Source organism: Trichophyton verrucosum, assembly GCF_000151505.1.
Source record: "Trichophyton verrucosum HKI 0517 chromosome Unknown contig01030_1.f1.exp, whole genome shotgun sequence".
NCBI classification, from domain to species: Eukaryota; Fungi; Ascomycota; class Eurotiomycetes; order Onygenales; family Arthrodermataceae; genus Trichophyton; species Trichophyton verrucosum.
The window spans coordinates 26,123-49,213 of NW_003315184.1; the positions used below are offsets into that span (position 1 = coordinate 26,123).

At 49.6% G+C, this 23,091-nt stretch overlaps 8 protein-coding genes across 8 annotated transcripts; 3 read left to right on the forward strand and 5 right to left on the reverse strand.

The window, feature by feature from the left end:
* Window positions 1–656: 656 nt before the first annotated feature.
* On the reverse strand, window positions 657–2,395 carry TRV_07588 (uncharacterized protein; the record flags this gene model as incomplete). The annotated part of the gene is made up of 3 exons (XM_003018348.1): window positions 657–2,132; window positions 2,220–2,292; window positions 2,352–2,395. 3 exons carry the CDS (start codon window positions 2,393–2,395, stop codon window positions 657–659), a joined length of 1,593 nt encoding a protein of 530 aa, XP_003018394.1.
* Window positions 2,396–3,619: 1,224 nt separating this feature from the next.
* On the reverse strand, window positions 3,620–7,430 carry TRV_07589 (DNA repair protein Rad18, putative; the record flags this gene model as incomplete). Its single annotated transcript, XM_003018349.1, has 10 exons — window positions 3,620–3,763; window positions 3,820–3,978; window positions 4,048–4,864; window positions 4,922–5,187; window positions 5,252–5,348; window positions 5,406–5,971; window positions 6,029–6,262; window positions 6,320–6,806; window positions 6,900–7,312; window positions 7,347–7,430. The coding sequence occupies 10 exons, from the start codon at window positions 7,428–7,430 to the stop codon at window positions 3,620–3,622; spliced, it is 3,267 nt and encodes a 1,088-aa protein (XP_003018395.1).
* A 478-nt stretch (window positions 7,431–7,908) lies between these two features.
* On the reverse strand, window positions 7,909–8,529 carry TRV_07590 (NUDIX domain protein; the record flags this gene model as incomplete). The annotated part of the gene is made up of 1 exon (XM_003018350.1): window positions 7,909–8,529. The coding sequence occupies one exon, from the start codon at window positions 8,527–8,529 to the stop codon at window positions 7,909–7,911; it is 621 nt and encodes a 206-aa protein (XP_003018396.1).
* Window positions 8,530–9,198: 669 nt separating this feature from the next.
* Window positions 9,199–11,709, reverse strand: TRV_07591 (uncharacterized protein; the record flags this gene model as incomplete). Its single annotated transcript, XM_003018351.1, has 1 exon — window positions 9,199–11,709. The coding sequence occupies one exon, from the start codon at window positions 11,707–11,709 to the stop codon at window positions 9,199–9,201; it is 2,511 nt and encodes an 836-aa protein (XP_003018397.1).
* A 333-nt stretch (window positions 11,710–12,042) lies between these two features.
* On the reverse strand, window positions 12,043–14,066 carry TRV_07592 (uncharacterized protein; the record flags this gene model as incomplete). Its single annotated transcript, XM_003018352.1, has 2 exons — window positions 12,043–13,960; window positions 14,029–14,066. The coding sequence occupies 2 exons, from the start codon at window positions 14,064–14,066 to the stop codon at window positions 12,043–12,045; spliced, it is 1,956 nt and encodes a 651-aa protein (XP_003018398.1).
* Window positions 14,067–14,756: 690 nt separating this feature from the next.
* TRV_07593 (uncharacterized protein) lies at window positions 14,757–17,364 on the forward strand (the record flags this gene model as incomplete). Its single annotated transcript, XM_003018353.1, has 6 exons — window positions 14,757–15,009; window positions 15,090–15,271; window positions 15,346–15,972; window positions 16,033–16,369; window positions 16,417–16,952; window positions 17,035–17,364. The coding sequence occupies 6 exons, from the start codon at window positions 14,757–14,759 to the stop codon at window positions 17,362–17,364; spliced, it is 2,265 nt and encodes a 754-aa protein (XP_003018399.1).
* A 454-nt stretch (window positions 17,365–17,818) lies between these two features.
* TRV_07594 (uncharacterized protein) lies at window positions 17,819–20,269 on the forward strand (the record flags this gene model as incomplete). The annotated part of the gene is made up of 6 exons (XM_003018354.1): window positions 17,819–17,846; window positions 17,940–18,820; window positions 18,854–19,243; window positions 19,316–19,747; window positions 19,904–20,020; window positions 20,102–20,269. 6 exons carry the CDS (start codon window positions 17,819–17,821, stop codon window positions 20,267–20,269), a joined length of 2,016 nt encoding a protein of 671 aa, XP_003018400.1.
* A 1,411-nt stretch (window positions 20,270–21,680) lies between these two features.
* Window positions 21,681–22,680, forward strand: TRV_07595 (class III chitinase ChiA2; the record flags this gene model as incomplete). Its single annotated transcript, XM_003018355.1, has 2 exons — window positions 21,681–21,913; window positions 21,939–22,680. The coding sequence occupies 2 exons, from the start codon at window positions 21,681–21,683 to the stop codon at window positions 22,678–22,680; spliced, it is 975 nt and encodes a 324-aa protein (XP_003018401.1).
* Window positions 22,681–23,091: the final 411 nt, after the last annotated feature.

Sequence of the window (23,091 nt, forward strand, 5' to 3'; positions counted from 1 at the left end):
TCCACTGGCCTTCGATATCAAATGGTCCGCACAAGGGTCGGAATGATAGCGAAAGTAGGTCTGCACGAACCCTTGATAAGCGAAAGGTGGAATAGATGGTGCCTAGGTAGAGGCATGTTGAGTCTGGGATGAATCGTATAAGTATAGCATTGACGGAGCCTCAAATGTTGATTTCTCAAAAGGTTTGTCAGAGACGCGGTCGACGGTCGACATTCCGGTAAGTAGTGTCTCAAGAAGGGTCACAGGTGTATTAGGGAGGCAGATCGGCTCTGGAAGTGACGTAAGCGCCGATAAGACGAGAACAATGTCAAAGGGCCTTGTTGTATGCCGAAATAGCATGAAGACTGGAGTGGCCCGGGATAGGAGGAAAATATGATACAATGCCTGCAGCATCAACATGGATTGAAGATCCTGCAAGGTGCATGAAAAATTAGAAAGGGCTGGGGTTCTTTTTCTGGATGCTGGTAGTGCTGGTGGTGATAGCAGTGTAATACAAAAGATGCACTGCTTGAAAAAAGAGGGGAAGGTGGGTATAGTGAGGTGGGTTTGTGGAGGATGGGAGAGAGTAAGCGTTAAAAGGATCGTGAGTGATAACAAACAAAAGAAAAACAAGAAGAAAGCAGATAAACGAATAGATGCATAGCAAACACGTTCGATTAGGACCCAGGGGTTCCTGAATTGGCAGCGTTGGCTTGTGGGTTTCCGGCTGCTCTAGAGCTGTCAGGGTTGTTTGAGCGCTGGCCGGAGCCACGACTGCCACGATACGAGCCGCGGCCGTAATGCCCGCGGCCGGAGCTGTACTGTCCATGGCCATTGGATGGGTTGGTGGTTTGTCGACGAGGCTGGTTTTCCTGGCCAGCTGCTTTTTGATCCTCTGAGGGGTTGTTGGAGATGGGGCGAGGAATGGTATTTGGCGTTTCGTAAACATATAATTTCTTATCGATGGACGGAGGGATGGGCTGGATCTCAGTTCCCAATTCCTGTTCGATCTTGTACAAGTTGTATCGATCGTCCCAGTTAATCAGGTTGATCGCCAAGCCAAGATGCCCAAAACGTCCGGAACGACCAATTCTGTGCAAATATGTTTCGGCATTCTTGGGGAAGTCAAAGTTGATAACCACGTTCACAGCCTGGATATCGATACCACGAGTCAACAGGTCCGAACAGACGAGGTTCCTACAGACGCCGTTTCTGAAGTCGTGGAACACGCGGTTTCGGTTATGTTGCAGCATGCGCGCATGAGAGTAGAAGCAGGAGTATCCAAGTTCGGTAATTTTCTTAGCGAGAAGCTCAACGCGGTTTGTCGAATTGCAGAATATGATGGACTGATTTATTTGGAGTTTCGAGAAAAGAGTGTTCAAGCAATGGACTTTTTGCCTCTCTTCGACGAATGCATAATATTGTGTTATGCCTCGGAGGGTGAGCTCGTCCATGAGGTTAATTTCATAAGGATTTCGCATGTGTTTGTCCTGAAATATGTGTATTAGTATTAGTTGATTGCCACAAGTGATAAAGAAAATGGACGTGTATCGTACCTTGAAAGTCTTTACGATAATCGGGAAAGTGGCGCTAAACAGCATAACTTGGCGGTCTTTAGGGTGAAAGGTCAAGAGTTGTTCAATAACTGGAGTGAACTCGGGAGAAAGAAGTTTGTCCGCCTCGTCCATAACAAAAGTAGTACATTCCGATAGATCAGCAACGCCTTTGCTAGCAAGGTCAAGAATTCTGCCAGGTGTTCCAACAATGATGTGAACCGTGTCGTTAAGTCGGATAATATCGTCCTGTAGACCGGTTCCTCCAGTTGTGACCATGACATTTATGCCAAGATGCTTTCCAAGCGTCTTGCAAACCTGTGATGTCTGTAGCGCAAGCTCTCGGGTAGGCACTAGTATAAGGGCCTGGGTTTTGGCTATTTTCGGGTTGGTGCGTTCTAGGGTTGGAATAACAAAGGCAGCCGTCTTTCCGGTTCCGTTCTTCGCTCTGGCAAGAATGTCACGACCTGTGAGAGCGACGGGGATAGTTTCCTCTTGGATAGGAGACGGCTTTTCAAATCCAGCTTCAAAAATTCCCATCATTAGGTCTCTCTTAATATAGAAGTCTTCGAATTCCAGACCCTTAGTAGCGGTAACATCCTAGTTGCGGACAAAAATAACAGGGTTAGAAGAGAATATCCGTAACTAGCATGGTGGCAATCAGCCCAGGGACAGCTTAAGACTTACTTCGGTCTGTACTCTCGTATCCTTAGCCGGGATTTTCAATTGTTCTTTCCACTTGTTATCCGTGCTACTGTCACTGTTGGGGGTAAAGTAAGTGAAAGTTCTGCGATTGTGTAATGATGGCGCCATACGAACCCTAGCTTTGTGTTGTTCAGCTGAGCAGCAAGAGCGTCGGTCATGGTAGGCGATTTTGTAAAGGCGGGGGGGGTTAAGAAAAAGGCAACAGGCGTCAGGTAACGTCGAGATTGTGTATTTCTAAGGGTGCGTATGGGTATTTGCGTGTTCTACGTCTTCGAACAAGGTGGACGTAGCTCCAGGGTCAAAACGGCTTCAAAAGTAACTATAGCGGGGATTGTAAGCAACGAACAAAAGCAGGTAACAACGCGTAAGGAAGGCCGAAGCCTTACTGGTATCGTTAGTGTGAGGGTCTTGAAAGCGGCGTTGGAGTCGTTTCTCGTGTGCTCAGCCGACGAAGGAGTTGCGCGGCTTGTTGGAGTGCGGAGAGGGGGTGGTGTGTTTGAGAGTTTTTCCTGACCGTAACTGCTGTTCGGTAAACACGGGTGTGATCTGGGAGGACACGGAGGTTCCAGGAGGCTGAGATATGGCCTTTTGAGGGTGAAAATTCAGCGGAGATAGTCGGGCTGCAAGGGTGTTGTGTTGTGTGTGCGTGAGGGCGAAGTTGTTTCTGTTGTTTTGTCGGTTTTTTGGAGGTCGAAAGAAAATGAGAAAGCTTTTTTTGGCTTTTTTGAGGTTAAACTCACGGAGGAGGGAAAAGGGCTTGGCCCGTGCGCCAAGATTTCAAGTAGTTAAAGTAGTTCGTTACTGGGAGAGTGAAAGAGGACCTGGTGGCAGCGGACTACGAGCAGTGATGCAGCTGAGATAAGAGGGAGAATAGAATAGGCTATGTACACGGCGGGAAGGGGTGGTTAGATGATGCTATATATACAAGATTGAGGGGGTCCTCTCTGGGTTGCATGACTGAGGCAGGTTACCGAGTTAGGTCAGGAGCTATTGCGCAAAGGAGAGTGTACGCTGGCCTCGTTCGGGCTCAGCAAGCCTAGATAGAAAGCAATGGCTGTAAGTATCAGGGATCGCATAGGCAGAGCAAAGTAAAGTGGCAAAATGAACGTACTCTTTTACGCGCACGTCTGGGGCGGCGGTGATTTCAGACCTAGACCCGGGGGTGATGAGGATATACTGGCGCCCGACTGAGCATCGAGCAGCATACATCTAGTGGCAGAGATAAAAAGTTAGGTGGTTAAGCGTAAAAGTATTATGATAACACGTCTTAAGAAACTTACCAGGATGTCAATTGCCATCTTTCGGTTAACCGAGTCCATATAGACGTCACTAGAGTACATTAGCGGAAGACCAGATGGTGCGAATGAGGCGCAAAAGGCAGCTTACAATTCGTCCAGGCAACGGATAGGGGAACCCATAGCTTCCCATAGGGCTAGTAAAAGGCATATCTGCGAGAACGACTTTTCTCCTCCCGACAGAGTCTTCGCTCCTCGACTGATGCTATCCTTGGTGCTGTCTGGCTCAACCTAGAAGCAAATTAGCAGAGTGAACGCGGGAAGTTGCTTCAGTGTACGTTGCTTACCTGAACATCTAATAGTTTCTTCTTGTGATTTGCAAGCAGCCTTCCTCTGAAGCCTCGCTCGCTGAGAAGGTAGATGAACTGGATCTTCGCTCGTGACGTAATATGAGCTCGGAACTTCTGCCATCTTTCTTGCCGGTGAACCAGAGAGTTTTTGAGCATCTACCACGGGTGAGCAGCCACGCGAAGAAAATTAGGTGAGGCCGATAAAAATATATAATAACTCCATACCTGTGCCAGTGTTCTAAAACCGACGATCTCGTTCTGTGACCGCTCATATTTCGCATCCGCCTCCGCCGCCGCGGCGGCAATTTCCTCCCTTGACGCCCCCATCCTAATACAACTGTAAGTAAAAAAAAGGTTATATGACCGTGGGATTGGCCCTACGTACTGCGAGTCATATCTTCTGAGGTCTCTATCCAGCCTCTCCAGTTTCTCTGCAAGACTGGTCTCCGTTTCCCCAGCATCAATCGGGACCCTGGGAGAAACCATACTAGCCTTCTGGATGAAGTCAGCAATTCGAGTGGCAGTATCTTCCTGCTTTCGCTCAATCTGAGTAACCTGTGCTTTAGCAGTGTCTGTTTTGGCAATTGCATCATTTTTGCCAACGAGCGCCGTATGCCTTTTATTTGCCTTGACTGACAGCTCATTTTCTGCTTTACGGGTATCCTCAGAAACTCGAGAGATTTCAGTGTCTTTGGCAGCCAATTCCCTCTTTATCTCCTTTACCTTGGTTGTTGCTACGTCCCTTGCGTTGACGCAATCTTCAAATGAACGTTCATGTAGCTTCAGCTCTTCCTCAGCTTCTTTCAAGGCCGAACTTAGGGCCTCGAGCCGTCCATCCTGGTTTCTGTCCTTGTCAATTGCGTCTTTAAGATCATCCGCCCTATCTTCAGCCCTCTGACTCTCGACGAATAATTCATGCTCTTGGTTTTTATGAATAGAGAGCAACTGTTTTTGCCGCTGAAGGTGCTGGATCGCAGCACGGTATTCTTGTTCAAGCCGTCCAAGGTCACGTTTGAGGGTATCAATGACTTCTCGCTGCATTCTAGAGATGAGTCAGTAACCAGGTGGGTTGCATTAACCGGGTCAGGACTAGACTTACCTTATCTGGATGTCGATATCCGTTTTCATTCGAGGTCTTCCAGTAAATGCAGGAATAGGAGACTGGCTTGGGTCTCCGGTTCGATTAAAGGCAAGATGGATACCTCGCCGTCTATCCCCAGAATCTATACAGTAGCATCGTTTGACATTTCTTGGCCTTGCGCCATCAAACATGGTTGTTGATGCCTCTTCAAGATTTTCAATCAGTAGCATCTGTTCAATGCCGTGATTGATCACCAATTGACGGCGAACCATATCATTATCAATCTATATTGAGCCGGGCGGAGGTAGTTAGTAAAAGGGATCTTTATAGTGATAAGAAAAAGCTAACCTCTAGTACTCTCAGTGCGGTATCGAACTTAGAATCAGGTTCATGGTTCGTGGTATCAATCCTTCCTTGTGAATTTCCAATAAATATTGGACAGACGCTACAAAATACACGTTAGCGAAAAGCTCAGTAGTTTGCATAGCGTTCCTCAACCCACCAATTTACCCGTTGCATTATTCCAGACAAGACATTCATATCTCGTTTTGAAGTAACCACAAAACTCGTGAGTGTTGTGCCGAATGCATTCTCCAGGATGGAAGACCATTTGGGCTGCAAAAGGCGTACATGTTGGCCCAGAGGCCCAACTGGTGCTTGGTCAAATCCCTGTTCAGCGGCAATCGCCCGCAGAAGCAAGGGCATTCTCTCATTAAACCCGTCCTGTTGGTCTCTACTATCTCTCATCAATGTTCGTAGCTGGTTTTCCGCATCAGTGATCTCGGTCTTCTTCATCCCTATCGGCCCTCTTTTCTTGCCGGCAGCTTCTTCTGCTTCAGAGACGGCTTTCTGTAAATCTTCAGCACCTTGTTTATGCTCATTGTATCTTTCTTTGGCGGTCGACGCAGCAGCCCTCGTTTCTTCAAGTTCCTTGAGTTTTGCTGCTGTAGCACCACCATTCAATGCCTCAATCCTCGCGTTTTCCTCTTCGATTTGCTTTTCAGTATCAGCAATTGTCCTTTTATTATCCATTATATGCTCCCTGATCATCGCTTGTTGGGCCTTCCTCTTATATTAGCCATTGTACTTGTATTAATACCTGGTAGCGTTAGGTAGGAGACACACCTGGAGACCTGTCCGCTCTTTAACGGCTTCATCATACCGTTGCTTGATTTCTGCTTTACTATCATCAATAGCAGCTTGGGCTTCCTTAGCTACACGAACGGCCTCTCTTGCCTCGTTGACTTCTTGATCAGCTGCCTGGAATTCTGCATCACGATTTTCAGCTTCGGATTCCAGCTGCTCAATACGTGCTCTTGTTTCTGCTATTTCAGCAACGAGAGAATCGCGAATCTGTGGCTAGTTAGCTTGCTGAAAGAAAAAAAGACTGGGATACAAAGGGGGGAAATGGCAGACCCGTTCTTGTTCCTCTACCTGTATCCAGGCTGTCTGTGATCGTAAGTGTCGAATCCGGGCTCTTAGGCTCTCATGCCTGTCAGACTGTGCCAGCCGTGCCCTTGCGTTGTTCCTGTTAGATTCCAGAACCTTCAATTGTTCCTGATGGTCGAGGAGTTTGGCTTGAAGCTGGTCTATGGATTCCTCCATCATGTGGTAGTCGTGGTCTAATTGTTCTAGCTGCACCCCCTTCATGAAAAATTTATACTTTTCAGCAGGGCTTGAGGTACTCAGAAACTGCCGGGCCATGTCCTGAGAGAGTACGTTCATAGGGTTGTCCATCTGCAGCGCAAAGTAGTCCGTGATACAATCTAGATCCGCTCTCCTTGTTGAGATGATGGCCCCCGACTTACTTTTCAAACGAAAACCGCTTGAGCCAGAGCGTGTGAAGTGACGTTCGACGATTATTGACTCTCCATACGTGTCTGGTAGATAGGCACCGTCTCCTCTGTTCTTTATGCGCACGATGATGGTTGCGGACCTGACATAGTACATTAGCAAAATGTAGCACCCCCAAGAGAGCTAAAAGTGCATCACCTACTCCTTGCCCTCCTTGACGAAGCTTTTAAGGCTCTGGCCACGGTTTGTAGCAGACGCTTTTCCTCCCAGACAGAGTGTGAGTGCGGTCAAGATGGCGCTCTTCCCGCTCCCGTTTTTGCCTACGATGAAGTTGATCAACGGGCCCAGCTCGACCGAGAAGTGCTCATGGCACATGAAATTGTAGCAGTCGACACGCTCTATGATCCCATGCTCTGCCGCCACATTCTCCTGTCTCCGGGAGTTCTTCTCGTGTATGGCCTGGGTCGAGCGAAGACCGATCTCTTCCTCCTCCGCGTCCTCTTCTCCTGCCTCTGACGACGAGCTGCTGGAGCTGCCGGAGCTGCTAGAGCTATCCGAGCCGGACGAGGCAGCGTCTTCTTCTTCGAGCACGTCTGATATCCGCGGCCGTTTATTCTATCAGATTCCCAAGTTAGCCGTGCTCCTGTACGGTGATGGATGGTCCTCTCTTAACTGTGCTGGCGCCGCCCTCGCTGCTGGAGCCGGGCTCAACAATGCTCTGCCCTCGTTTCATGGCTGTCCGTAAACGCCCGGAGCCGCAGGTATCAACACTTTCAAGTCTCTTCTCTTCTGTCGTTCCGGCGATGTTGCTGAAGTGGTGGTCGCTTTTTCATATTCATCTAGCTAGTTACTTCGTTGCGCTGATTGACTTTTGTTGCGCGCGTCGCGTGTTGGGGAAATCTCGTTAGATTGCTCGGATGCCACCCTTTGTAAGGCCGAAGTGCTGAGATGCCCCTGTTTCGAGCCTCAAGGCGTAACTAAAGACAAAGATCCTGCATTTCGGGGGTCATACGCGCTGTTTTCTGCGTGTATCCCTGGTTTAACTAGTTGATTAACTACTAGGAGGAGTTCTATTCTAATGGCCGTTGATGCCGGTGACAGGGTGACGGCGAAACCGCAGCTACGCCTGAGCCAGTTGTACCCTTCAATCATCATCTTATTAACAGGAGTCTAGGACACGGTCTACTAGGAGTCGGGCGCTCGATACACCCTCATACACCGTTATAAACAGCAAAGGCCTCCAGGTAGTTCTTTGCCGTGGCTGGGAACGTGAACTTGACGGCCTCATCCTGGCCGGCGAGATATCTGCGAACCTCTGCCTCCGTCACCCATCGGTACTGCTCATGCTCGCCGGGGGCCAGCTTGATCTGATGCTCCCAGTCCGGGGCGAAGTGACTGTTCTCTGGCGCTTGGTGGGCTTCGTGGACGTCGACCCAGAATGAGAATTTGATGGCCTTGATGTGCTCTCCGTCCTTGACTCTGTCCCACCGGTCGACGGCAACGAGATCCCGTATGTGGGAGACATGAAGCCCGGTCTCCTCATAGACTTCTCGCGCCACGCTGTCGAGTACTGTTGCGTCGGTGTCGTCGCAGGAGCCTCCTGGGCCTTCCCACAGGCCGCCTAGGGAGTCGGTTATAGCTCTCCGGAGCAGCAAGGCGCGTGTGGAGCGCCTGACTTCATCGTCACTGACGGTTGTATTCGGGTCTCTTGCTGGGGAAAATATAAATGCACCGATTATAAAGGCATTATATTCGGATTTTGACTGAAAGAAGTCACGAATAGGCACGTCGAACTCAGCAAGCTGCGGCTCAACTATGAATGTTCGGTCCATGATGGTTGCTGTGGTTGAATAGAAACGAACAGAATGCCGAAGCACTAGATGAATAGGTAATTATCGATTATTTATATACAAGACAGCCAGGCAGCAGAATTAACCATACAGATGTTACACCCATTGAAGAGTCATGATATGAGGCTGATAGGAAAACAATGATGTTGATGACATCAAGTGGGATGCCTCGTATTTAAAGTGCCCGAACTAATGGTTTGAGTCAGGGGATATTATGGACCCTGTATCCACGTCTATCAAATATATCGCGATACAACAAGTAAAATCCACAGACACAAGTGATGAGACTCAGCCTTGAGTCACTAGGGTTTTGGAATTATTAGACAGCAACCGAATGGAGATGGATATGTATAATGTGTTATTCAAAAATTATATATAAAAATAGAAATAATAATGAAAGTAAGGAAACAAATCAGTGAAAGATGGAATACAAGAAAGTATAAAAGATGCTTCCAACATATTAGGGGTATCTTATAATGGAAGCATCCGATAGATATTAAACAAAAGAGCTGTAGAAGGTATATGATTATGTATGTCCAAAATAAAAAGAAGAATTGAAGTATCGACATAGGAAAATCGCTGTCACGGAGGTCGGCGTAAGATGGTAGGAGAAGAAGTAAAAAGAGAAAAGAAGAAGATAGAAGAAAAGGGCTAATCCCACTGGCCAAGGTAGGCAGGCTGCCATTCCTGGCCAGGATAGGAGGTGCTGGACATCACTATCTCTTCACTCGAGTCATCGTTTGTTGGGAGTTCGACGGGTTCCATAGAAGCTACGTGTACAAGACGGGTTTGCTCGGGGATACGGCTGCCGTTTGACGCATCACCGGACGGAACGGTGAAATTGGCATTGCTGGCGGGTGTTGGACGTGTTTCAAAGTATGAGTATGAGCCATTAAGGGATCCCTTAGGTGGTGATATTGGCTGCGGAGAGCTGACATGACGTAACCCTGGAGAAGTAGTCGTAGACATAGCATATTGAGATGTACTGGATGGTATCTGAGGATTCTGATGCTTCTCATCCTGGGGTAATGTGATGGTCCATGGAGTCTCCTGGTCGCCTACACGCGGGGTGTGCGGAACAGAGGCATGGAACGCTCCAAGCCTCTGTGCAGGGTCCTGAGTATCAGGAGCAAGTGAAGGGCTATCGGCGGTATCTGGAGGTCTGGAAAGAGGACTGCGAGAACGGAAGTGTAAATCTTTGGCGTGAGGAGAGTGTGTTGGTGATTTGGTTGTCTGCTCGGAGCCAGTAGGAGAATACATGGCTTGTGATAGGGGTGGAGTTATGATGACCTGGTTGTTGGAAACAAAGTTCGATCCTGAAGGTACTGCTGTCGGGCTAAAAAGGCCAGTATGTTCTCCAGCCACTCTACCCCCGGGGCCTTCTGAGAATTCCTTCGTGGGAGAAGGCTGCCTGCTCATTGGAGGTGTGTTTGACGGCCCAGGGATCCGTGAGGTAACGGAGTTAACGGACTTGTAGAACCGCGTTGGCCGGTTTCCTGAAGTTTGTTTGGGCCCCTCTTCTGCCGTTGATGTATTGGGGGTTCGCTGGTTCACATTTACACTTGGAGCTGGAGATTGGGCCCTGCTGGGGGATAATGCTCTATCATCCGAAAAAGCTCTGGCTGGTGAAAGCACTGTTTCAGGAGAGAAAGGCCGGTTGCTCATTGGGGGAGACGGTTCATCATATACTCCTGAGTTCAAGTGAGGAACGGAGCCGTTCACTGTATTATGATTTGAAAGAGCACTTGGGGTGTTTCGTTGTAGGGCATCCCGGTTTTCTACTGACTGAAATTGCCTGGCATGGGAAGCAGTAGCAGTGTGAACTGTTGGTATGGCAGGCTCTTCGCTCGTAGGACCGTTGTTATTCTTATTTTTGCCATGCAGTAGATCAAACTTCAATGTTTTGAACATCTTGCTGCCTTTCTTTAGCGCAGGGGATGAGGGTCGGTCTGCTGGTTGCCCCTTGCTGCGTCCCAGGTTAACCTTCGACATGATGCCAGTAAACCCAAGGCTGGACCGGCGCTTTTTCTGCTCATCTGGAGGATGGTAGACACCGGGATCAGGGCAACCCGCACCCACTTGGGAATAGTAGTAGTTGGCATTTCTGTCGTTAGTCTGCTGGTTGTGCGTACGGGGAGTAGCCGCTCCCGGAGCCTGGATGGATATTCCAGAGCCATTTGTGTCTGTGCGTGCATGGGTAGATGGCAACGGGGACACGCTGCGCTGGTCTGTCTGAGCCCAGGTTCGTGCATGGGCTGGATGGACTGGGTTGCTGGGCAAGCTGTTCGACACATCTGTAACGGGAGGTGGAGGAACAGTTCCGGGAGGAGGAAACTTGTACTCAGATTGCCAATTTGTAGTCTGAGGAGTAGAGCTTCCTTGCTGGTGGTCTACTAGTGGAGGGCTGTCTATGGGCGGACTGATTTCCGGTTCTAGTTCAAACGAGAATTTGCGGAGGCCCAATCCCTGTTGCTGTTCTGTAGCATCTGCCGGCAGATTTTGCTTCTGATTACCATTGGTTACAATTATCTCTGCTTCAATCTGCTTGGAGTCATCGAGTGTATCTGCCGAAGAAATGACAGAGGACTCCCGCGTGGGCTTGACGTCCACTTCAGACACGGCAAACGATAGTCTGCCCTTTTCAATATCCTTTTCGTCTGCGAGCACTGAGACAACGCCTGACTCCCCACTGCCTCGGTCACTGGCTGTGGCAGAAACGGGTTCAATATTTGGGGTAGAAGTTGGAAGGTTGATCTCTGGTATACCAGGGCTCTGCATTGGCTGGTCAGGCAGTGGCATAGGCTGATTGTTGGGCACATCAGTTTGCACATGAGGTTCTGAAGTTTCAAGAGTATGAGAAACGGGGCGCTCCTCCGTAATTAATGCCAGACCACGACCACTATATCGTTTAGAATCTCGTGGTCTCTTCTCGTCACCGTTAGACATAATATGAGCAACTTCGCCCATAAAGGAGACCGAGAATGGCTGGCTATCGAATTTTAGCGATTTGACACGAGGGATTGTCTCTGGAATTGTCAGTGAGTGTTGTTGTTGTTGCTGTTCATGCTGTTGTTGCTGCTGAGGTTGTTGTTGATGCTGATATTGACTACCAATACTAAGTCGAGAACCTTCAAACTCCGACTGCACAGAATTATGTGGCATCGGAGGAGAAGCAGGAGGAACAATTTGACCCTACAAAATAGCCGTATATTAGACTCGCTATGTGACTTCGTAAGATATGACCGATACAAAAAGAGGGGGGTAAGCCAGAATTCCCCCCCCGGCATGACAAAGCCCAAAGATATCAGCCGGTTCGATCTTTAACCAAAAGCCAATTTGATAGGATATGAGTTGCCAATGTATGTCGAAGAAAAGTCAAGATGTATAGAAGAAGGAAAATGGAGGGATAGTGGGGGGTGGCCATGAGGATCGTCACATTGGCCAGAATGAAGATATGTCATTCTGAAAGAAGGATGGAGGAAGAAAAGAAGAGACTTAGGTATCTACCTTGTCGGCACTTCCACTGTGTCGGAATTTACTCCTGCCCTTGGCGAAGAGGCCCTTTGCTGCATCACCAGCCTTACCACCTAGGACGCCGGCGGAGTGAAGGAGATCCTTGCCCTTTGCTTGGACGTGCTGCGTGTTCATCATTCCGCCGAGCTGGACGCCTGAGCTCTGGCGGATGTGGCCATGGCCAGGACCAGAGCCGTCATGATGTCTAGAAGGCAGAGATATGTTGCTGAGTGAGGGTAGCTTGGGGAATTTTCCTTGAGATGGTATGGGCCGGTGAGCGGCATTTGGATCGGTTGGAGCTATACCGTTTCGTTGGATTGTTTCTGCGTTGTCAGGATTGCCGGTTTCCGCTACGTTCTTGATCCATCCGTCGAGACCAGAGTCTGTGTTTGCATAGACATCTCTGGCATTGTTGAAAGCGGCTATTCTTTGGGCGGGCTGGGGGATGCTAGTTATTTCACGGAATTCAGGGGCTTTCTGATTTGACATGGATGATGCGCCTGGTTGGACAGTGTTAGGGGGAAGGGGGCTCTGGCTCTGAGTCTTTGGCAGCAGCTCTGCTTCTTTGTCTTGAGTCTCGACTGGAGTGGTGTCCTGTGGGCTCTCAGCAGCGAGAGATCCTGGGACTGGTGCACTAGTTGTGGCTTCATTTCCACTGCCACCTGTGGGCTGTTTATTAATGACCAATGCTCCTGGGGTCAGGGTGGCTGAAACAGGTGACAGCGGGGATAGGGCCTGTTCTCTGTCACTCTCCTCTGAGTCAACCTCCCAGGAAAACTTCTTTTTTAGCTGTCTCTGAGGCTGCTGCTGCTGCTGCTGCTCGTAAGTAGGGATGGAGATGGTAGTGTGGGGATGATCCAGGCCATGGGGAGATGGGTAGTTATCCTGGAGTTGTGTATACGCATACTGCGTTGGCTCCTCACCTGAAGCAGCGGAAGGAATGTCAGCTTTCTGTGCAGATTTCTGTACCGGAGAGCTCTCATCGTGTTCTTGGGCTAGAGGTGGAGGTTCAGTCTGTTGTTCTGTCGTCTCTGTGGCAGTGTTTGGGAGCGTGTTTGGGTCTATCGAGCTTCGTTTACTCATGCTAAGAGGCGAGACATCCAGACCAGCGATGTGTGGTCCTGAAGAGTCGTCTTCTGAGACCGTGTTACGCGACGGAGTGTGAGTCTCGATGTCACTGTGACCTGCTGCGTCTGGACAGTCCAAGGCAGAAGATGGTGAGTGACCGTCTCGGCTCTGTTCACCTTCAGAGGATATAGATTTTTTAGGGTCTGTGGGTGCTGTATGAGCAGAATGATTTGAGGATGGCTCGTCACCACCTACGTGTTCTTCTCTGATAGTAGGGACCTTCTCTGCGGGTTCTCCAGCCAGTGCATGTGGGCTTGCTGTCGTTCCAGACTTGTCACCACTGTCCATGAACCCTTCAAACCCAGAGAGTCGTCGTAACTCGGGCAGCTGGCCTATGGGAGGCTCTGCGGTGTCGTTTGGCAGCGGTATCGAGGCCGTCTTGCCGCCATCAGGGCCAGCTGGAGCAGACGCTTCAGTTCCTGTGGTCGCTGCAGCTGTGTCTTGAACAGCAACTGTCGAAGCTGACGGCGTGCCAGCAGCTCCCACAGAGCTCCCCGAGCGAGTACTTCCCCGCTCTTCAGCCAGCCGTTTGTATATATCCGCCGGCCTGACGATGTTTGGCGACTGAGGGTGTCCGGTAGTAGTAGTAGTAGAGTTGTCTGGCTGGTCTTCCTCATCCTCGTCCTCGCTTTCTCCCCACTCGTCACCGGCGTACGAGTATTGTTTTGCATTCACCCATCGCTTGGTCTTTTGGCGATTTACATTAGTCTTCAGATCGAGGGTTTGCGCCGTTGACCAAGGGGACTCTGGGTTCTGGCCTCCCGCGGGCGATCTAGAGACACAGAAAGATGTCAGCCTCTCGACCTGTCCACCAAACAACCAACCTGGAGGACTACTTACCTGTCACCGGGGACGTAGGTCGGCTGGTAGCCAGACATGCTGCAGAGGGCGTGCAGTGGTAGTTGTGGCCTGTCGTGGTTATTATTATGGTTAAGGTACTCCCCCCAGGGACGATCTATAAGTAGTTTCGAGAAGAGGGACTCCCTGCAGGGGCTTCAGCACCACGCAGCGGCTAAGACACCAGTTCACCAGCAGAGCCCGAACCGCTCTATCGCATCTCGTCCCTCGGGCACACCAGACAGAGAGGAAGAAAACAGTTTGCTCGAGGGAAGAAGAAGCGGGAGAGCAGAAAAACGGCGGCTTTTCAGGGGATTTCGCGAAGGATGAGCTAGAGGAGTCGTTAGAGGATCACGTGAGCGAGATGACGACGTGAAGTTGAAGCCGAAGAAGAAGAAGAAGAAGAAGAGAAAACATTCACGGACAAGACATTAAAAGAAGAACGACGACGAGGAAGGACATCGATAGAAGTCACAGGCGAAGGCGAGGACAGGGAACAGCCGGCAAGAGACGCCCAGCCAGGAACACAACCCCCCCGGGGCCCCCATCCCATGTCGCCAGGGCCCGTCCAGCATCCAACACCGCTGTCCTCGACCTCGACATAATACACATAGCCACGAAGACGCTCACACAGAGAGAGAGACATACCATCGCAGAGACAGATACAGATACAGACACAGACACAGACGGGAGAGACGCACCTTGGAGACGATAGACAGGCAGACGGCACGATGGCAGCGCCCGCGCCCATCCAGGACCGGACGACGGAGTTCCGCTCGATCCTGAGCCAGGCGCAGAAGAGACTCGCCTCGTCCAAGGCCAGCGGACGGCAGAGCCTCCAGGCCAACTCGACGGCCAGGACGACCTCTGCAGACGTGCCGGCAGCGGGTGGTCGGCCGGCGCGCTCTGAGTTTGCGAGACGGGCGGCAGAGATCGGGCGTGGGATAGCGTCGACGACGGGGAAGCTCCAGCGGCTGGCCCAGTGTAGGTCTCCTCTTTATTACTTTCTAATCTAGAGACCAAGAAGACCGAGACGGTATATACAGGTAGCTGACAGGGCGCAGTGGCCAAGCGGAAATCGCTGTTCGACGACAGACCGGTCGAGATATCCGAGTTGACATATGTGATCAAGCAGGATCTCTCCTCGCTGAACTCCCAGATCGCCTCCCTACAGTCCCTTACGCTGGCCCAGCACCCGAAGTCGTCACGGAGCAAGACAGACCACGAGGGAGAACACAATGACAATGTATGTGCTTGTACATCTGGGGGACTTTTTTTCGACTGTCAATATGGCACTCTAGGCTAACTTCTATTTGTCAGGTCGTTGTGCTGCTGCAAGGGAGACTGGCGGACGTGGGAGCCAACTTCAAAGACGTGCTGGAAGTGCGGACGAAGAACATCCAGGCCTCCCGGTCACGGACAGAGAACTTTGTCTCCACTATTTCATCGAGATCGCACGCCCTCGACCCCCAGCGCTCCGACTCCCCGCTGTATAACAGCGGTAGTAACAGCAACCTCAACAACGCCAAAGGCGGCGGCGGCGGCCTGTCTCGCAGCCGGAGCCCGCAGCCAGGCTACCGCCCGGGCTCGGCGGACGTGCTCACCCTGGACACGTCGTCGAACGGGACGGCCGCCTCGTCCGGGCTGGGCCCAATGCACTCCGACCAGCAGCTGCTGATGATGGAGGAAGCCCAACCTTCCAACACCTACATCCACGCGCGCGGCGAGGCCATCGAGGCCATCGAGCGCACCATTAACGAGCTGGGCGGCATCTTCGGCCAGCTGGCGACCATGGTCAGCGAGCAGTCCGAGATGATCCAGCGCATCGACGCCAACACCGAAGACGTCGTCGACAACGTCCAGGGCGCCCAGCGCGAGCTGATGAAGTACTGGTCGCGTGTCTCGGGCAACCGCTGGCTGATCGCCAAAATGTTCGGCGTCCTCATGGTATGTCCCTATCTTCCACTATCTATCCCTATATACATATACATATACCTATATATATAGATGATGCTGACTGCAACAGATATTCTTCCTTCTCTGGGTCCTTATCTCTGGGTAACCGAGCTGGCGCTTGTTCCCTCATGTATATTACCTTCTAGCCACCGTCTTAATCATGTCTTCTGCATCTTCGTCCACTTTTCTTCCACCTCGTCGTCCCTTTTTAGTCCCTTTTTAGTCCCTTTTTTGCCCGTAAAGCGTCTCATCTATGTCTTAGTAAGCGAGCATGTTTCAACCTCATCCCTCAGTATAACGGGGCTCTCCCTGGCACTCCCGCTGCTGACTCAGCCAGCCCTCTCCTCCCACCCCGATAAAAAGTGCTCCTCCATCCAACCTCTCGTATGTATAAAAGACGAAACTCGCCCTTTTTGACATTCTTTCTTCCTCCAGCGAAACCAACACAAAAACAAAACACACAAAAAAATAAACATGAGATCTCCCTTTTTCTTTCGCTGACTTCGTCGATCATCCCCAGCGCATTCATCCCAGCGAGAAGTGGCTGGACCAAGAATGATCAGCCTCTCTCCCCCATCGACGCTCGCGGCTCCCCAAGCCCCCTTGGTGCTACCAATGCACAACCCAGAGATATGACCCGATCCCCTCCCCGGGCTGCTCCTCACCCTACCAACACCTACTACGAAGACGTAGAGACTCGCTTCACCAACACCTCGAATCCTGATCCCGCCTTTATACCGTCTGCCCTAACCCCAGGCAGCATTGCCCCGGAACCTGACCAGAGGACTTCTGTCGATGCCGTGCATGGCATGCGCTCTCCTGTCAGCGACATTAGCCACTTCACCTCCATCTCCCAGCGCGGAATCAACCCCAAGTGGCAGCCGCCGGAGTGGGACAACCCCCGAGAAAAGGTGCAGAAGCAGCGTGAGGCGCTTCTGGTCAATAACCCTGACTTCCAGCTTTCCACTGATGTAGGCCGGTCCAACTCTGCAAGACGCGGTGGCAGGATGCCCCAGGTCCCGGCAATGCCACCGATGCCTGCTATACCACCAGTCTACACGCGCAGCTAAACAAACAGCTGGTCTGGGTTTCAATATTTTTTGCTTCTCTCTATTCTCTTGTTATCCATATGTCATGCGTTCCAGGGCCACAAAGTATCTTTTATTGACAACATCCCTTTCTTTCTCCTTTGAACCATTGCTTTCACCTGTACATTCTTCTTGCTGTGTATGTATGTTGACACCTTATGGGTATGCTCCTTTTCTCTTTTTCTATTTCTCCTTCTATTTCTTCTTCTCTTTCTTCCTCTCTTTCTTCTCTTTCTTCATCTTTATTTTTAACAGCCATTGTCTTGATGGCTTCTTTGAACAGGGCTGGGACTAGGTGTTTGGAGTTTCTAGGTTAATAAGGGTTGGCAGGATCTGTACACTGGCCATAAGAGGGTATAACGGATATGAAATAACCTTGTTAAGTCATCGATTTTGGCATCTTGTATCTACACTATGTATATATTCTTATTTTAAATATGATCCTTTCAAATATTGTGGTAAGTGTCCTTTGTAGAATCAAATATGCAAATTGGGTGTGACGCGAATTAGGGAACTTTTTCCTCCTTTATCTATAAATTTGAATGTTGCTTCTGTCAAAAACATATCCTTCTTTCTTTTACCTCCGATCATCACCCATCCCCAGATAGTCCAATTGATGTTGCAGTCCACAGATAGTGGCAGCTGGGAGCAAAATGGTAAGATTGCAGCTTATGTTTTAAGGGCTGTATATTATATATATTGGCAGATGTGCCATGCTAACTGGAAATTTCTAACAGCTTCGCAGAAGGATGATTAAAAAGGCGATTCAGATACATGGTAAGAGCGAAGAAAAAAGCAGACCATCTTTAGAAGAAGCGATATTTGAAGGACACAGCTAATATCTCTCAGAGGCCAGATCAGAAGCTATAGCCAGATCAGACATCGGCCAAGAAGCCGAAACAGACACCAAACAGCGAGTGGAATGTGGAATAGACATCATGGAAGCCGGAACCAGGCCAGAATCTAGGCCAAAAACACAATCGGCGACTGAACCAAAACCTGATCCCAAGGACGAGCTGGAATCCAAAACAGAGCCCACCACTTCCGACCTTGAGGATATGCACATTCAGGGAGAGCTGACAGAGCACCTGAAGCTTGTCGAACCTGGCCAAGCTAAGGAAACCCCATCTGTCAACCCTTTGATCGAGCAAATGAAGACAACTCCACTGTTTTCTTCTCAAATCAAGGGTGTCGTTCACCCTGCTCTCTTAGGTGCCAGCACGATGGATTCATTATTTCCTCAGTACGGTTTGCTCGGGCTCCGGCTCGCCAGTTACACACCCGGTAGTGACGAAGAAATTGCTGGCATTGGAGGAGCAAAGAAAAATCTGGTATACGCCAACATCAACGCTCCCTGGTCAACATTCATTTGCGGAAGTCAGGGCAGCGGCAAAAGTCATACACTTCCCTGTATGCTGGAAAATTCGTTGTTGCTACCATCACAGACCGGCAAGGTCTCGAATCAGTTAACTGGTCTAGTGCTCCATTATGACAAGTTCACCAGTTTGGACACGGGCCAGCTTTGCGAAGCAGCATATCTGTGTTCTGTAGGTATACCAGTACGAGTTTTGGTATCACCGAGCAATCTGCAACGCATGACCCAACTGTACTCAAACCTGCCGGGTTTGCCCAGTGGCTGTCCCAGGCCAAAAGTGGAGCCGATGCTCTTCAACGAAGACCACCTTAGTATTGGAATGATGAAATCGTTAATGGCTATTAGCGATTCAGAAGGCACACCATTATACATGGAGGTAGGGCCATCGTTTCTTAGAACCCTGGATTAGGGATACCTGCTAACCTACCTACCTAAGATGGTGACCAAGATTCTTCGAGATATGGCAAAGGAGTCCAATGGCCAGCGAGGCATCGATTTTCAGGACTTTGAAACAAGAATCCGAGAGAAATCAACGCTAAGAGGCCAATGTACGGCGCTGAACATGCGTCTGGACCTTCTCCGCTCTTTTCTTGAAGTTAGACTCTCTAGGAAAGGCAAACCCATATCTCGGAAAAGTGATATCTGGAGCTTTGAGAAGGGTAGCCTAACCATCATCGACTTGAGCTGCCCATTTGTGGACGAGAACGACGCGTGTGCATTGTTTAATATCTGCATAGGTATATTCCTTGAGGGCCGTGGAAAAGGAGGCCGTGTGATTGCCCTTGACGAGGCTCATAAAGTACGCCAACCCACATATTTCTGCACTACCTTTCAGACCATACATGGGACGCTGGCTGACATGGACGAATAGTATCTGACAACCAAGAGCCGCGAGGCAGTGACTTTGACAGAAACTATGTTATCTCTAATTAGACAACAGCGCCATCTTGCCACAAGAGTTATCATTGCAACTCAGGAGCCAACGCTGTCCCCAAACCTCCTGGATCTCTGCAATCTTACTGTTGTACACCGATTCAGCTCCCCGGCCTGGTTCAAGGCATTAGAAGGGCATCTTGCAGGAGCCATTATGGACGTCAGCGCATCTCGTGCCTCTAAGTACAGTACCGGGAGCCTCTTTTCCCGTATTGTCGGCCTGGGAACAGGAGAAGCTTTGGTGTTCTGTCCCAATGCCATATTGGACGTCAGCCACGCCAACAACGCAGAGCTGGGGGGCGATCCCTCAACCCATCAAGCTGCCCAGTCTATCATGGCCGAGCAGGGCTCATCGTACTTCAAGATGAAGGTGCGCAAACGGATAACGGCAGATGGTGGACGTAGTATTCTTGCTCAGTAAAGGGACATCTGCTGCTAGCCATCATCCATCACCCCACAGTTTCTTTCATTCTCCTTTTCCTTTCTTGGCTATCCGTTTGCCATCCTATGACAAGTCATTCTGTAGAGTAGAGACAACCAGAGACGGATCAATGACCTCTTTGTTATCCTCTTTTTCTTCTTCTTCTTCTTCTTCTTCTTCTTCTTCTTTCACTTCGTCTTCGACTGTTGTTTCTATCAAGAAGTAAAAATGACGTTGGAAAAAGAGTGAACACGTGATGTTATATTAGTCATCAACACATGACTCGGTCAAAAGACTAAAAAGCAAAACCTTAAAAAGCAGCGAAAGGAAAAAAAAAAAAAAAAAAAAAACATCAAGAAAAAAGTGACACCAACAACAGGAGAAAAAGATCAAGCCGTGGAGGATGAACCAATAACACGCCAGGAGCAGAGAAAGATGAACTTCTGGATGACGAGGAGAGATGAAACGTGAGATTCTGGGGTTGACGCAGGGTGGGATCCCGCCTGTCCGCACGCCACACCGGGATCCAGCAGCGCCGCAGAACCTGACACCAGGTCCGGGTGTGCTTCTAGTATGTCACTGCGGCTGCCGTGTGCACATCTGATGGTGGCTGTGGTTACACCGTTTTGGAGGCAGATGTTTCCTCGGCTTCGAATTGGCCCAGCAACAGCCCTCCCACGTATACCCGGCCTATTCGCATGATACGACATATCGAGGGCTGATGCTTTCGCTATCATGTTACTCCCGCTCACGCTATATCAAGCGTCCTCCATGAGGCCCCTTTCTGGTATAAGAAGTTGCCTCTTAAGTCCGAGAATGGTGTCATCCGTAGACCCTGGCTTCTTCGTGATGGCAGATCGATGAGATCCCCCCCCGTCTTCTTCTGCCCTTTGCAAGGCATACACCGATCCATGAGGGTGTATAACTCCCCTAGATGACCAGACGTCTTCACCTCTTGGGTAGTTGAAGGAATGGATGTTGAAGGTCTCATCAGACATACCATCCACATATGCCATCGTCGTTTGTTTCCCGCTCAAAGAGCATTCCTCGTCTCCACAGAAATTTCCGAAATGTGATACCCCTCCAACCACTTCACCGTTTGACGGTCAGTGGACTTGTTTCTAATGGCTGTTTACCTATTCTTGTCCCAGCTCATGGCAAAAGCCGTCCTCTTTCCTCCCACGTCACCTTACCGCCAATAGAGTTACTCTGGCTTCGATGACCTGAGTAAAAATAATATCATCCTCAGGGGTCATCTTTAGTGCATGGTTCGCCGTTCATACACCCCCAACTCGATGGACAAAACTCTGGTTTGTTCCCATGGCACATGGCCTTGCGTTTGCCGTAGCCATTATGGATATGATTGAAATATATAACACATCTTCATCTCAGCGTTCTCAATTTCGTACTATAAATCCAACTGCTTTTCTTACTACATCGTCTTGACACTCATCGTCCTACCTGCTGGTTAGGTTTTCTTTATTAACACTCCTTTTTCAATGTCTTCCGTGAAGAATATCCTCTCCTTCGTGGCCCTGTTCGCAGGTGTCAAGACGGCATATGCCGGTCTGAATTCTCCAGGCCATAACAATGTCGCTATATACTGGGGTTTGTACCTTCTATCGCCGGAAACATAGAGTTACTTTTTTCCAGGCCTCCATTTCATTTGCACAGCAACATACTGATGCGAGTGTTCATGGTTAGGACAGAATTCCTTAAATCAAGGAAATGGAACACAAGCACAGCAGCGATTGAGCTACTACTGCGAAAGCAAGTTATCCTCTTACTTTTAGTTACTGTCATTTTTATTAAAGTTAAACACTCGCTAACAGACAATAACAGGCGCGGATGTTGACGTATGTTTGCCGGCCGTACCCTATTGATGCGGCTGCGACCAACGACTCCATACTTTGTGCTTGTTTTGCTAACTAATAATGAACTAAAGGTAATTCCGCTTGCCTTTGCCGTATCGATCAAAGGTCCGGGAGGAGTCCCACAAATCAACTTCTCCAACCAGGGTGACCCCTGCAAGCCATTCCCAGGAACAGACCTCCTGCACTGTCCACAAATTGGGTATAGGACCACCTCTATACATTTGACAAATATCATTAAGGGGTATGCAGGCTAATAAGAAAAATAGCGAGGATATCAAGACCTGCCAGAAGAAGGGAAAGACCATTCTTCTATCTATTGGCGGAGCGACATACAGTGAAGGCGGCTTCCGTTCTGCCGAGGATGCCGTCGCTGGCGCCAACCTGTTGTGGGATACGTTTGGACCGGTAAAGTCGTCGAACTCTTCAGTTCTTCGCCCGTTTGACGATGCAGTGATCGATGGATTTGATCTCGACTTTGAAGCCACCGTGTTGAACATGGTCCCTTTTGCCAAGCAGCTTCGCACTTTGTATGATGCTGAGAAATCCAAGACCTTCTACCTGACTGCTGCTCCTCAATGCCCTTACCCAGATCTCTATAATAAGGAGATGCTAGAAGGAGGCGTCAAATTCGATGCGCTCTTCATACAGTTCTACAACAATTTCTGTGGCCTCAATAACTTCGTCCTCGGCTCCCAGTCACAAGACAAGTTTAACTTCGCGGAATGGGACAACTTTGCTAAAAAGGTGTCTGCAAACCCAGATGTCAAAATCATGGTTGGCGCTCCTGCAAACAAGGGGGCCGCGAGCTCCGGATATATCGATGCTCAAACCCTCGTCAGCGTCATCAACTGGAGTAAAACCTTCTCCAGCTTTGGCGGAGTCATGATGTGGGACGCCAGCCAGGCTTGGGCCAATGGCAACTTCACTTCGGCAGTAAAGGGCGCTTTGAGTGCAGGGAACTCCCGCGTTGTTCGCATGTCATACGCCGGTTATCATTCCGGATACTGAAATGAACCCAGGCATATTTGAGCTAACATCGCGACGGATTGGGTCAGCGGACGGACCCGTACGGAGTAAGCGGATCCAAGAGGACCCCTCGCGCTGAATGAGCACGAGTACGGAGGGCATGTATGTCATTGGCTTCGGATGTGTTTCTTTCTTTTTCTTTCTCCTCGCTTCAAGCTGTCAGCATTGTATATTTGTTTTTTCATTGTCCATTTTTCCGTCAAATCCATCTGGGTAACTATTATTACCTTGCTGTCGTTAACTAGTTCCTTTGTTGTATATACTATCTTTCTACCCAGGTCACACCCTTTTATTATACCTTGACGTATTAACTTCTATCGAATCTCCTCGGATAACTGTTCGATGGCAGATTGTACGTCCTTGGGGTTATTTCTCCCATATTACGGAGTAGTT